General features: G+C 42.1%; 1 protein-coding gene across 4 annotated transcripts in view; it reads right to left on the reverse strand.

The window, feature by feature from the left end:
- FOXN4 (forkhead box N4) overlaps positions 1-10,662 on the reverse strand; it is a 29,661-nt gene extending 18,999 nt beyond the window's left edge. The window contains exons 1-2 of one of the 4 annotated variants that reach the window (XM_056528841.1): positions 9,886-10,662; positions 8,610-8,711 (exon numbers count right to left, since the gene is read on the reverse strand). In XM_056528841.1, the coding sequence (XP_056384816.1) occupies positions 8,610-8,692 (83 nt within the window). In that variant the 5' untranslated portion in view covers positions 8,693-8,711; positions 9,886-10,662. Of the gene's footprint in view, positions 1-1,269; positions 1,357-6,280; positions 6,832-8,609; positions 8,712-9,885 lie in introns of those variants that run through there. The other 3 variants (XM_056528840.1, XM_056528843.1, XM_056528845.1) reach the window with 3 other exon arrangements.
- Positions 10,663-15,866: the final 5,204 nt, after the last annotated feature.

Raw genomic sequence — 15,866 nt, forward strand, 5'->3', positions numbered from 1 at the left:
CCCACAATATAATCCTAATCCAGTCTGACGTGCCAGCATTCCCATGGTACTATGCTGTTCTTTGGCATGTCTGCCTCTTTGTGGATTTTTGCATCAGGGTGGTCCTTATGAAATGGATATGCTTAGATGGAACAATGTAAGCATTGGCTGGTGGTTTGGTGTAACATTATTAGTTCTGACTACATGTTGTTTAAAATGGGGAGGAGTCCAAGAATTAACATGTTATATTTAATAAGTGCCTGGCCCTTTATTCCCAGTGAAATAAGTGTCATCACAGGGGTCAGGTGATCACTATGAAAATAAACATACCTACCTAGCCAATCTAAGTATGCATGTTTTGGGGATGTCAGATGAATATCATTTATTTTGTATCACTGGTTTCACATGCCCATAATACATCCTGGTTTAAGCATTGGAATAACAACAATAACACCAGAAACACCCCCCTACCAGGTCTACTGAACCAAGATCAGATCATCATAGGGTTTTGTGGACATGCTATAATTATGTAAAACTAGGCTTATTATGTGGTCCTAGTTTTTATTAGTAGCCTTGGATTATTAGCCCAAATACCTTGTATAATACCATTTCTTATATTATAAGTTCTTTACTGCTGCTCAGGAGCTGCAGGTTCTATTATTTCTCATTGCATTACCAAAAACGATTGACAATAACAAGTCACATCCATCTTGTATGTCCTAATAGATTCTGACAACTGGTTTCTAGAGTTGGTGCTACACTTGGATTTCTGTACCCACTTGTAACTGTAACAACCATTTATTTGCCTCATTGTCAGGATATTCCTTTTATGACATGTTGGGGTGAGCTAGATACCAAAACTAGTTTTTTCCTAACCTGATTGTAATTTTTTTTGTACATTATTATGAGAGCAGTAATATTGCCTGAGTTTTCTGCACAGTATTTAGTGATACAATTTATATCAAGCCCCAAGGAAGTAGAAAACAACAGACTGGAGCTGACCCACTGACTTCCATGGGAGAGTTTTCTAGGCAGGCTCTGTGCAAAAGTAATTGTGTAGGGAGGAGAAAAAGGTGAACTGTTTCCATAACATAATGTGAATGACCTGATCCAGTCTTATCTATACACTGGCAATCCTGTCTATGATCATAGTGAGGAGACTGCCTAAAAGTTTTCTCTACAGAACAGAAAGTGTCAGCTTATTAAAGGAAATCTGTCACCAGTGTCACCTGCACTAACCTGTCAGTACCGACAGATAGTGCAGGTGACACTAATGACAACGGTACTCACCTTGTCCCATTCCGTGGCTCTTCGGTAATCTTCTCCGTTAGCTCCGCTCCGGGCACCCGGCTTGGGGCACGGGCAGAGCTTAGTGACGTCACCGCTGCTGCTCCCTGCTGGGTCCCACTGTGAGAGAACAGCAGCGGTGATGTCACTAAGCTCTGCCCATAACCCAAGCCGGGAGCCCGGAGCGGAGGTAACGGAGGAGATTACCGAAGATCCCTGCCACGGAACGGGACAAGGTAAGTTCCGTTGTCATCAGAGTCACCTGCACTATCTGTTGGTACTGACAGGTTAGTGCAGGTGATACTGGTGACATATTTCCTTTAAAGAGTACCTGTCATCAACAAAAACTTTTAATATGTTGTTCATAATCATTAATGAAGAGATATTGTAATATATCTTCATTAAAAAATATTAATATTTATACCAGTTTTTTCATTTTATACTGTTGGCCACTAGGGGTCACTCTTCTATGCCTGGTCTGCAAGCAGCATCCTATGCTTTTCATAGTACAGCTTTTAGGACTAAGGCTCTGGTCCTTCCACAGGAAGTTAAGTACTCTCAGCTCAGGACTCTCTCCCAGCCTGTGAGCTACAAGCCTTAACATGCTTCTCATATAACAGAGGTCAGTCACCTCCCCCTCCCCCTGCTCTGTGTTCTCCCTGCCCCTCACCACACGTTATCTTATACTTTGTATTATCTCACTGCACTCCCTGCTCTGTGCCCCCCCCCCCCCCCACATTCATCTTAATCACTGCCTCTGTAATTGCTCCCTCAGCCCCTGGTTCTCAGCATTGACTTTTTTAGTGCAGTGAGACACAGGAGAGAGAGAAAGACAGGCTGCTGTCCCTCCCCTGTACTTAGTCTGTATGCACACTGCAGAGCAGTGTTTCCCAACCAGGGTGCCTCCAGCTGTTGGCTGTCTGGGCATGCTGGGAGTTGTAGTTTTGCAACAGCTGGAGGTGCCCTGGTTGGGAAACACTGCTGCAGAGGGAGAGCAGCATACAGGAAGACTGGCAGAAGCAGAGTCCCAGCCAAGCTTCATGTGACATCATGCCTGCCGGGACCCACCTCCTTCCACCCCTCAGAAAGACAGTGCTCCTGAGCTAATGAAGAGGGATAAAAAAAAAAGGTATTTCCACAGCATTTTAAACCTCAATAAACACAGGGATAGGCATAGTTAGAGAAAGGGACAGATGGGAAGGGGGATCAGGGAAAGTTTAGAGGATGACAGGTACTCTTTAATATGTTTAGAAGCCAGACTGAAAACCGCAACATTTCAGAATAATTTTATAATAAAGTTAAATGGAAAATTTGTAAAAATGTGAACAAATGACAGGTTCCCATTGAAGAGTAGTGACAAAATTACTAACTTTCACTATTATATGTTGATTTGTTTTATTCTATAGAACATAATTGTATTAATTACAGCACAAGATGATCGTTGTGAACTAGAAGTCCAGGTTATTCAAAAGCTGAGGGTTCATTTACCCTCTAGACACTGATTTACAGGCTTCTTTCACACTGTGTATGGAATATAGGTTTGTCATATGCACCAGGAAAGCTCTCAGCATATACAGTCATGGCCGTAATTGTTGGCACCCCTGAAATTTTTCAGGAAAATGAAGTATTTCTCACAGAAAAGGATTGCAGTAACACATGTTTAGCTATACACATGTTTATTCCCTTTATGTGTATTGGAACTAAACCAAAAAGGGAGGAAAAAAGCAAATTGGACATAATGTCACACCAAACAAACAAAATTGGACAAACTTATTGGCACTCTTAACCCCTTAAGGACCTGGGCTTTTTCCGTTTTTTCATTTTCAATTTTTCCTCCTTAACTTTAAAAAATCATAACTCTTTACCTGAAATTTTCACCTAAAATTCTATATGATGGCTTATTTTTTGCGCCACCAATTCTACTTTGTAATGACATCAGTCATTTTACCCAAAAATCTACGGCAAAACGGGAAAAAAAATCATTGTGCGACAAAATTGAAAAAAATATGCCATTTTGTAAATTTTAGGGGCTTCCGTTTCTACGTAGCACATTTTTCGGTAAACATGACACATTATCTTTATTTTCTAGGTCCATATGGTTAAAATGATACCCTACTTGTATAGGTTTGATTTTGTATTACTACTGAAAAAAAATCATAAATACATGCAGGAAAATGTATACGTTTAAAATTGTCATTTTCTGAGCCCTATAACTTTTTTATTTTTCCATGTTCAGGGCGCTATGAGGGCTAATTTTTTGTGCCGTGATCTGAAGTTTTTGTCGCTATCATTTTTGCATTGATCGGACTTTTTGATCGCTTTTTATTCATCTTTTCATGATATAAAAAAATTACCAAAAATACGCTATTTTGGACTTTGGAATTTTTTTGCGCGTACGCCATTGAACGTGCAGTTTAAAAAGTGGTATATTTTTATAATTCGGACATTTCTGCCCGCGGCGATACCACATATGTTTATTTTTATTTACACAGTTTTTTTTTAATTCTTGGAAATGCCGTGTTATTCAAACTTTTATTAGGGGAAGGGATCATTGAAAGGGTTAGTGATTTTTTTACACTTTTCTTATGCTATATTATAGCCCCTAGGGGGGGCTATAACATTGCATGTACTGATCTTTAACAATGATTGATGCATCTCCTTAGGAATGCATCAATCAGTGTTTTCGGCGATTGAATGCTCAAACCTGGATCTCAGGCTTGAATCATTCAATCGGCGATCGGACTTCAGGAAGCAAGGTAAGAGACCTTCCTCCTGAAGTATAGCTGTTCGGGATGCCGCGATTTTACCGCAGCGATCCCGAACAGCTCCCTGAGCTAACCGGCACATTTTACTTTCACTATGACGCCGGGCCCGCCGTGATATGATGCGGGGTTATTGTGTAACCCCGCGTTATATCACGGGAGCGGGACCAAGGGCGTAAGTTTACGCCCTTGGTCCTTAAGGGGTTAAAAGGGTACTCCGCTTCTCAGCGTTTGGAACAAACTGTTCCGAACGCTGGAGACAGCGCTGGGAGCTTGTGACGTCATAGCCCCGCACCCTTCCATAGACTTGCATTGAGGGGGTGGGGTGTGACATCACAAGCTACCGGTGCCGGTGTGAGGTGGTTTTTTGCGCCCCCGTAGATCCATGCGTCTGCTCCTCCCCCAGCTCTCCGAACATTTCCGAAGCTAGAACTGGGGCAAGGGGAGGAAGGAGGTACACGCCCCCTCCCTGAGCTCGGCTGGACGCAGATCTCTACGGCACGCCCCCTCCCTGAGGACATAGATCTCCACGGCAGGTCCCCTCCCTCATCTCCCCGAGCTGAGGACGTAGAGCAGTGCTCCCAATGAGCTCTATGTGTAAAGGGGGACATACTGCATGGGCTCTTTAGCCCATGCAGTATGTCCTCCTTCAGCCTCTACAGTATGTCCCCTTTAGCCCGTGCAGTATGTCCCCTTTAGCCCGTGCAGTATGTCCCCCTTTACACATAGAGCTCATTGGGAGCACTGCTCTATGACCTCAGGGAGGAGAGATGAGGGAGGGGACCTGCCGTGGAGATTTACGTCCTCAGGGAGGGGAGATGAGGGAGGGGACCTGCCGAGGCGATCTATGTCCTCAGGGAGGGGGCGTGCCGTAGAGATCTGCGTCCAGCCGAGCAGCCGAGCTCAGGGAGGGGAGATGAGGGAGGGGGCGTGGACCTTCTCTCTCCCCTTGCTCTGCCCTCCCCCAGTTCTAGCTTCGGAAATGTTCGGAGAGCTGGGGGAGGAGCGGACGCATGGATCTACGGGGGCGCAAAAAACCACCTCACACCGGTTCCAGTATTCGGAACAGTTTGTCCAAACACTGAGCAGCGGAGTACGCCTTTAACTTAATATCTGGTTGCACACAACCTTTGGAAAAAATAACTAAAATCAGTCCCTTGATATAACCATCAATAAGCTTCTTACACCTCTCAGCCGGAATGTTGGACCACTCTTCCTTTGCAAACAGCTCCAGGTCTCTCTTATTAGAAGGCGCCTTTTCCCAACAGCAATTTTAAGATCAACCCACAGGTGTTCAATGGGATTTAGATCTGGACTCATTGCTGACCACTTCAGAACTCTCCAGCGCTTTGTTCCCATCCATTTCTGGGTGCTTTTTTATGTATGTTTGAGGTCATTGTCCTGCTGTAAGACCCAAGATCTCGGATGCAAACCCTGCTTTCTGACACTGGGCTGTACATACAGTGCGACCCAAAATCTGTTGGTAATCCTCAGATTTCATGATGCCTTGCACACATTCAAGGTACCCAGTGCCAGAGGCAACAAAACAACCCCAAACATTATTGAACCTCCACCATATTTCACTGTAGGTACTGTGTTGTTTTCTTTGTAGGCCTCATTCCATTTTCGGTAAACAGTAGAATGATGTGCTTTACCAAAAAGCTCTATCTTGGTCTCATCTGTCCACAAGATGTTTTCCCAGAAGGATTTTGGCTTACTCAAGTTCATTTTGGCAAAATGTAGTCTTGCTTTGTGATTTTTATATTGCCCACACCTGTTACTTGCCCCAAGTAAGGAGCATCGCATTTTCTGTGAGAAATACTTCATTTTCTTGAAAATTTTCAGGGGTGCCAACATTTACGGTTATGACTGTACATCTAACATCTGTACATCTATAAGCCCGTATTCGAACAACCAGGGCCAAAAGAGAATCGCTTTTGGACCCTGTTTGATTGGTATATATCTGTATATCTATTTTTGCTCTATATAAAAGGAATGCAGAATGTGCTATTCCATACAGAGGTATTTATTGAGAAATATGTAAAGTATATGGATTTTTTTTTTTTACAAACATAAGAGTGAAGGATGTCACTGTATTAGTATTATTTCAAATGTGGGAGTTTTTTTTTGTCAACGAGTCCTACCCCAGAATTCTGACATTCTTGGGGATAACTACACTGCAACGTTGTTCCATTATGTGGAGCTTATACAGAACATTTTCAGTCACATATTAGCAGATAACTGGTGCTTACTTATTCAGTCCAGTAACCTCGGCTCAATGTCCTTTCTCCCTTTCACTCTGTATTGCAAATGGCAATCCATGAACATCTGTAGAGCGTATTTCTGCATTCCAGCAATTTTACTGCGGTTGGACAAAGACCCAGTCTCTTTTCATGCCACTTAAGATATTAAGAGCTTGTTATTGCAGTTATTAGGACAAACCACTCGTACATCATTTAAAGCTTGAATAGTCATACCCTAAATATGCTTTGACTGCTCCAAAAGATGCTATCCTAGAGATCCCCGCACAGAGGCAAATTCACACAGGCCTTCTCTTTAATTGGGAGCCATTCTCTTCTCCCTGTTATGTGGGACTGCAGAGCAACCCCGCAGTGATCCTCGGATCCCGTTATGTGCCATAGTGACAAGGCAAGTGTAAACAGCACTCATACAAAGTGACAGCTCTATTCTTTCCTCTGTCAGGCCTCATGAAAAAAACTTGCCATTATTTACGCAGCTCTCTCAGGAGCAATCACAACTACTGGAAAAGAAGTACAATGGTGGCTACTGGTTTAGAATAAATGGACTATGGATTCCAAGACAAAACTCCAGTATGCAAAAATATTACTAGGATAACTTTATTGTAGCCATTGACTTACCATATGTACTAGAAAAAAAAACTTTAACTGTAAATGTCTTTACTTCCTGCACGAAATCCTGTAAAAGAGAACCTTCCAATATTTCTTTCTATTTAATTATATATTTGACTATATTTCAATGTTTTTCGCAACAGACTGCAAACTTTTCATCATGTACTTTTGTTCCCTAAAAATACAAGATGATATATCCAATGCTACCTGTGTAACCCTTCAATAGAAAAATAGTTGAGAAATACATGAATGAATGAATGAATGAATAAATAAATAAATAAATAAATAAATAAACAGACAACAAATACATAAAAATAGGCCTTTTCCTGTGATGCAGTTAACCCAGCTTACATAAAGGGGGTCAGGTATAAAAACTGTCTGTGATCAAATGGTGGGATTTGTTGTTACATGTTTAGCTCCAATACAAAGTGACGCCAGTTTTTTTTTTACATATTAGCAGAATATTGAGGCATTATAAGTTATTATAAGGTATTTCTAACATTCCTAACTAACGGAAACACAGCTAAGAGAAGTTGCATATAGCCTCAAGTGCAATATATTACTAACACATTGTGGGACAAATCGGGGCCATGTTATATTCTCCTATAACATTTAGTTTTTTAGGAATTGTTACATTTTCATTTATGAAATGTATAACACAAAACACACATAAACAAGGTGAATTATTAGATAAGATGCCAAACACCTGTCTGCTATGGCACTACGGATAGACAGAGGGGACTGCAAATTATTGTCATAATAAACTGCCAAAAATACTGCAGAAACAGAATGGGATTCCACTCAGTCACCTCCCTATAAAACATATCCACCCAACTCTAATATAAGCAATGCCCATCTTCTACAATAGTCTACTCTGTATACACCAGGGGGTGCTAAAATCTTTATCCTCAAAGGAAAGATTGATACATTTCAGTTACAAATAGCAACGACCCTGTTGTATTTACGTATAAGTTACTTAGAGTGCCAAGTAATTTTGTATGGCTTCCTTATTTATTTTGTAGGTATAGAACAAATGTTTCCGTGATTGTTCAGGTGGAAAATAATCACTAAATTCACTATATTCACTCATTACAATCCCTATATTCAGTCATTTACTACAGTCACTATATTCAGTCATTTACTACATTCACCATATCCAGTCATTTACTACATTCACCATATTCAGTCATTTACTACATTCACCATATTCAGTCATTTACTACATTCACCATATTCAGTCATTCACTACATTCACCATATTCAGTCATTTACTACATTCACCATATTCAGTCATTCACTACATTCACCATATTCAGTCATTCACTACATTCACCATATTCAGTCATTCACTACATTTACTATTTTCAATACTGGCTCCTATTATGGTAATAGCTTCATCCATTTTTCTCACGTTCCTTTTTTTCTGACTGACTCCTTCTCTACATATATTCCAAATGGTGATGTAACTGTAGACATATTATAGAGACAATACAGACAGCAGTTACTCCACTAAATTCTGAAAACAGCAGTTGGAAGATCAATAAAACACACTGTAATGTATACATGGACAGGATTCCTAACGCTCTGTACCCAAGTTATTTCACATTTTTCATTACATTATTCTTTTTAATACAAATACACGTCACCATAGTCCATTTTGTATATTGTCAAGCAGTTACTATATAGGTGGGCCATTTATGCTAGCAGGTACCTGTATTCCTGGCTGGGGGGGCGATTTTCTTCTGATGTCCTGATAATGCCAGACATAATTCCTGAGATGTCACTGTCTATCATCTTTAAGAAGAAAATTCTGCTGGTATAGAAATAGATGGAGAGAATGACAGATAGATATGAGATTGATAATAAATACATAGATAGATCATTAGATAATAATAGATGCAAATTAGAGATAGATATAGATAGATCTTATATAGAATAGATAGATAATATATATAGGATAAATAGATAATATATAGGATAGATAGAAATTAGATAGATAGATAGATAATATATAGGATAGATAGATAGATAGATAGATAGATAGATAATATATAGGATAGATAGATATGAGATAGATAGATAGATAATATATAGTATAGATAGATATGAGATAGATAGATAATATATAGGATAGATAGATAGATAGATAATATATAGGATAGATAGATATGAGATAGATAGATAGATAATATATAGGATAGATAGATATGAGATAGATAGATAGATAATATATAGGATAGATAGCTATGAGATAGATAGATAATATATAGGATAGATAGATAGATAGATAGATAGATAGATAGATAGATAGGAGATAGATAGGAGATAGATATGAGATAGATAGATAATATATAGGATAGATAGATATGAGATAGATAGATAGATAGATAATATATAGGATAGATAGCTATGAGATAGATAGATAATATATAGGATAGATAGATAGATAGATAGGAGATAGATACCGTAATAGATAGATAGGAGATAGATACCAGATAGATAGATAGACAGATAGATAGATAATATATAGAACAGATAGGTAAATAAATAGATGAAAGATAAATAATAGATCATTAGAAGCATAAATATATGATAGATAAACTGATGAAAGATGAATAATAGATAGATGGTTAGATAGATAAATAGATGATAGATATGTAATAGATCATCTAGATCAATATATAGGATAAATAAATGAAAAACAGATGATAGATATGTAATAGATAATAAATAGGACAGACAGGCATACAGATATATAGATGATATATATATATATATATATATATATATATATAAAATAGATAGATAATACATAAGATAGAAAAATAAATGATAGATACATAATAGATAGAGTTAGACAGACACTAGATAGATTAACCCTTTGTTTTAAGAGTGTCAGCACAATTGTCACATCTGAGCATATGCTGCTTGCACAGGGAACAGATACAATAGGAAGCTATCCCCGGTGTATCTGTAGTAATACGTACTGGTGTCGGGGTTCCGGTGCAGTGTAGCAGTCCAGTCTCCGGCCGCGTCCTCCTCTTTGTAGTGTGAATTCTATCTGGTCCCCAAACCGTTTTTAAATTTCCCTCTCAGGAGCTGTCCAGCACCGCGCATGCGCACATGAGGCCTGGGTCACTAGCAGGGCAGGAGAGGCCACTTGTCTCTGGTAGTGCTCTGTAAACCCTCGCCCCTAACAAGGTCGCCTTTGTGCCCTCTGGTATCTGTCCTGGCACAGGTCCTCTCATCTGGTTATGCCACGGTAATCGCCACGTTGAGGCAAATAAGGTAGTAGATAGAGACGCTCTTTTAGCGTTATGATTCAGCACAGTGTAATGTGAGTCAGCGGGCTCCTAAACACCCCTGCCCGGGACCTTACACCTTTCCATAGTGTTCTTCAAGTGCTCCCGGTGTCACCTGCTTGTCCACCGACACGGGAGAGAACACCCCTCGCAGTGCTGCCGATGGTACGTGCCCGCCGCTACAATAGCCGTTGCGATTTTGAAAGTTCACTAGAATCAGGCCGGCTCGGGGGGTGTTGCAGCTGTGGACTGGTCCGGTGTGGGGAGCAGGTGTGTGAGCCGCTGTCCCGTTCTCTTCCTCACTGCTCAGCCGTTGGCGAGTCACTGAGCCCGCCCGGCCCGCGCTGCCCATACCCGCCGCCAGACCCGCGCCGCAGCCCGGGAAAGCCAGGTGGGAAGGCGGCAGCAGGAGGGGGAGAGAAAGGGAGGGACGGGAGGCGCTCACAGGGACAACAACAATCATCTATCCTGTATTGTCACCTCTGTATACTACCACAGTGCACCTACATCACTAATAGCAAACTACTAGTAACCTAATGACGTCATGATTTCACTTCTCCGCTGACGTGAGCTGTGGGACAGGTACTATGTACATTTGCACATCCATCAGACGTTATCATGGCGCCTTCACACCCGATAAGTAGTGCTGTTTGAGGGATAGGTCTGTATAGTGAAAGAACATCTGGGGAGATCCATCACAACCTGTGTAGAGAAAAGTGCGGTGCAGTTTCCCATAACAACCAATCAGATCTATTCTTTCATTTTCACGGCCAGTGAAAAACAAAAGAAGCTATCTGATTGGTTGCTATGGGAAACGGCACCACTCTTCCTGTACTAGTTTTGATAAATCTCCCCCTTCTGACATATACCTGTGCCTTGGCCACTGATCTATAGGGGCCGCGCATTTGTTTCTTTCATTTTTCAGAGTCCCTTTTCAAAAATGAAAGAAGCGATCTGATTGGTTGCTATGGGCAACTCAGCAATTTTTCCTCTGTACAGGTTTGTATAAATCTCACCCTATGTTCTGCTCATTTCCAAGTGTATATAGTTTGGAGGACTCAAAAGAGCAGGCTCCCAATGCTCTTAAAGCATCTCCATTATTGACACAAACTGTTGACATGTCTTGCGATATGTCACGGTTTTCATTGATCAGGATCATAGTGTGGAGACCCCCCCCCCCCCCCCATCTCTAGATATAGCCCCCAGCAGCAGCAGACCATTTATCCCAGTGGTCTCCAATCTGCGAACCTCCAGATGTTGCAAAACTACAACTCCCAGCATGCCCGGACAGCCAACGGCTGTCCGGGCATGCTGGGAGTTGTAGTTTTGCAACATCTGGAGGTCCGCAGGTTGAAGACCACTGATTTAGACCCTGACTGATAAAAACTGATAGTTGATAGTAATTGCAAGGTACATTTTAAAGGAGTACTCTGGTGGAAAACTTCTTTCTTTTTTTTTTTTTTTTATAAAGTGGTGCCAGAAAGTCAAACATATTTGTAAATTATATTTATAAAAAAATCTTAATCCTTCCATTACTTATTATCTGCTGAATACTACATAGGAAATTCTTTTCTTTTTGGAATACAGTGCTCTCTGCTGACATCATGACCACAGTGCTCTCTGCTGACATCTCTGTCCATTTTAGGAACTGTCCAGAGCAGCATATGCTTGTTATGGGGATTTTCTCCTATTCTGGACAGTTCTTAAAATGGACAGAGATGTCATCAGAGAGCACAGTGGTCATGATGTCAGCAGAGAGCTCTGTGTTCCAAAAAGAAAACCATTTCCTCTGTAGTATTCAGCAGCTAATAAGTACTGGAAGGATTAAGATTTTTTAATAGAAGTAATTTACAAATCTGTTTAACTTTGTGGCACCAGTTGATTAAAAAAACTAAAGTTTTCCACCGGAGTACCCCTTTAACCCCTTCAGGACGGAGCCCATTTTGGCCTTAAGGACCGGAGCGTTTTTTGCACATCTGACCACTGTCACTTTAAACATTAATAACTCTGGAATGCTTTTAGTTATCATTCTGATTCCGAGATTGTTTTTTCGTGACATATTCTACTTTAACATAGTGGTAAATTTTTGTCGATACTTGCATCCTTTCTTGGTGAAAAATCCGTAAATTTGATGAAAAATTTGAAAATTTAGCATTTTTCTAACTTTGAAGCTCTCTGCTTGTAAGGAAAATGGATATTACGAATACATTTTTTTTGGTTCACATATACAATATGTCTACTTTATGTTTGCATCATAAAATTGACAAGTTTTTACTTTTGGAAGACACCAGAGGGCTTCAAAGTTCAGCAGCAATTTTCCGATTTTTCACAAAATTTTCAAACTCAGTATTTTTCAGGGACCAGTTCAGGTTTGAAGTGGATTTGAAGGGTCTTCATATTAGAAATACCCCATAAATGACCCCATTATAAAAACTACACCCCCCCAAAGTATTCAAAATGACATTCAGTCAGCGTTTTAACCCTTTAGGTGTTTCACACGAATAGCAGCAAAGTGAAGGAGAAAATTCACAATCTTCATTTTTTACACTCACATGTTCTTGTAGACCCAATTTTTGAATTTTTAAAAGGGGTAAAAGGACAAAATTTTTACTTGTATTTGTAGCCCAATTTCTCTCGAGTAAGCACATACCTCATATGTCTATGTAAAGTGTTCGGCGGGCGCAGTAGAGGGCTCAGAAGGGAAGGAGCGACAAGGGGATTTTGGAGAGTACGTTTTTCTGAAATGGTTTTTGGGGGGCATGTTACCTTTAGGAAGCCCTTATGGTGCCAGAACAGGAAAAAAAAACCACATGGCATACCATTTTGGAAACTAGACCCCTCGAGGAATGTAACATGGGATAAAGTGAACCTTAATACCCCACAGGTGTTTCACGACTTTTGCAAATGTAAAAAAAAAATAAAAATGTTACCTAAAATGCTTGTTTTACCAAAAATTTTTTATTTTTAAAAAGGGTAATAGCAGAAAATACCCCTAAAAATTTGAAGCCCAATTTCTCCCGATTCAGAAAACACCCCATATGGGGGTGAAAAGTGCTCTGCTGGCGCACTACAGGTCTCGGAAGAGAAGGAGTCACATTTGGCTTTTTGAACGCAAATTTTTCTCTGGGGGCATGCCGCATTTAGGAAGCCCCTATGGTGCCAGGATAGCAAAAAAAAACCCACATGGCATACCATTTTGGAAACTAGACCCCTCGGGGAACGTAACAAGGGGTTAAGTGAACCTTTATACCCCACAGGTGTTTCACGACTTTTGCATATGTAAAAAAAAAATTTTTTTTTTTACCTAAAATGCTTGTTTTCCCAAAAATTTTACATTTAAAAAAAGGGTAAAAGCAGAAAATACCCCCCAAAATTTGTAACACAATTTCTCCCGAGTACGGCGATACCCCATATGTGACCCTAAACTGTTGCCTTGAAATACGACAGGGTGAGAGCGCCATGCGCATTTGAGGCCTAAATTAGGGATTGCATAGGGGTGGACATAGGGGTATTCTAAGCCAGTGATTCCCAAACAGGGTGCCTCCAGCTGTTGCAAAACTCCCAGCATGCCTGGACAGTCAACGGCTGTCCGACAATACTGGGAGTTGTTTTGCAACAGCTGGAGGCTCCGTTCTGGAAACAGTGGCGTACCAGACGTTTTTCATTTTTATTGGGGAGGGGAGGGGGGCTGTGTAGGGGTATGTGTATATGTAGTGTTTTTTACTTTTTATTTTATTTTTTGTGGTAGTGTAGTGTAGTGTTTTTAGGGTACAGTCGCACAGGCGGGGGTTCACAGTAGTTTCTCGCTGGCAATTTGAGCTGCAGCAGAAAGTTTGTGGCAGCTCAAATTTGCAGCCAGATACTTACTGTAATCCTCCGCCCATGTGAGTGTACCCTGTACGTTCACATTGGGGGGGGGGGGGGACATCCAGCTGTTGCATAACTACAACTCCCAGCATGCCCGTTGGCTGTCGGTGACTGCTGAGAGTTACAGTTTTGTAACAACTGTAGGCACACTGGTTATGTATCACTGAGTTTGTGACCTAACTCAGTGTTTCACAACCAGTGTGCCTCCAGCGGTTGCAAAACTACAACTCCCAGCATGTACGGTGCATGGTGTACGGTGACTGCTGAGAGTTGTAGTTTGCAACAGCTGGAGGCACACCGGTCGTGAAACACTGAGTTAGGTAAAAAAAAACTCTGAGTTTCACAACCAGTGTGCCTTCAGCTGTTGCAAAACTACAACTCTCAGCAGTCACCGACAGCCAACGGGCATGCTGGGAGTTGTAGTTATGCAACCACCAGATGCACCACTACAACTCCCAGCATGCACTTTAGCTGATTGTGCAAGCTGGGAGTTATAGTTACACAACAGCTGAAGGTACACTTTTCCATAGAAAGAATGTGCCTCCAGCTGTTGCAAAACTACAAGTCCCAGCATGCCCATAAGGGAATGCTGGGAGTTGTGGTTGTCTGCCTCCTGCTGTTGCATAACTACAGCTCCCAGCATGCCCTTTTTGCATGCTGGGAGCTGTTGCTAAGCAACAGCAGGAGGCTGTCACTCACCTCCAACGATCCAGACGCTGCAGGTCAGTCCCTCGTCGTCCCTCGCCGCCGCAGCTGCTCCTGGGGCCCCGATCCCAACAGGGGCGCCGGGGATCGGGGTCCCCAGCACCCGGGGTGCACGTCCCGCACCCGCTCACGTCCTCCAGAAGAGGGGCGGTGCGGGAGTGACACCCGCAGCAGGCGCCCTGATTGGTCGGCCGGTAATCCGGCCGACGAATCAGGGCGATCGTGAGGTGGCACCAGTGCCACCTCACCCCTGCAGGCTCTGGCTGTTCGGGGCCGTCAGAGACGGCCCCGAACAGCCAGTAATTCCGGGTCACCGGGTCACTGGAGACCCGATTGACCCGGAATCGCCGCAGATCGCTGGACTGAATTGTCCAGCGATCTGCGGTGATCGCCGACATGGGGGGGCATAATGACCCCCCTGGGCGATATGCCCCGATGCCTGCTGAACGATTTTAGCAGGCATCCGGCTCCGGTCCCCAACCGGCTAGCGGTGGGGGCCGGAATTCCCACGGGCGTATGGATACGCCCTCGGTCCTTAAGGACTCGGGATGCAGGGCGTATCCATACGCCCTATGTCCTGAAGAGGTTAAGGGTATGTTCACACATACACAATCCACAGTGGGTTTTCTGTATCCAAAAATCTGCAAGTCAATTATGTTTCTACCCATTGACTTCAACGGGTCTGTCGCAAATCTGCGGATTTTACCTTTACAAATTCATCTCACAGAATTCCCCAGTGGGTTAAGTAAACTAAGGCTATATTCACACCTCAGAATGTTCGCACAGAAAATCTCTGTGTGGTCATTCTGCAGATTGCGGGCGCCGGTGCTAGGACCACATGGGAATGCCCGTCTTCATTCCGTGCAGAGTTTGCAGAAACAATTCCGCCATATGCACAGCACAGCAGAATCCCATTGAATACAAAGGGACTTTGCTTTGTGGAATCTCCTTGCGGAATTCCCCACGGAAATTCCAATTTGTGAACATGGCCTAAGAATTTCCACTTGGGAATGGGATTCAGCATTAGGATTTCTGCTGCAGAAATTGTGCTTATGAATTTCCACTGCATCATTTTTTAGTACCTGTTAGACTGA

Source organism: Hyla sarda, chromosome 1 (genome assembly GCF_029499605.1).
Source record: "Hyla sarda isolate aHylSar1 chromosome 1, aHylSar1.hap1, whole genome shotgun sequence".
Lineage (NCBI taxonomy): Eukaryota > Metazoa > Chordata > Amphibia > Anura > Hylidae > Hyla > Hyla sarda.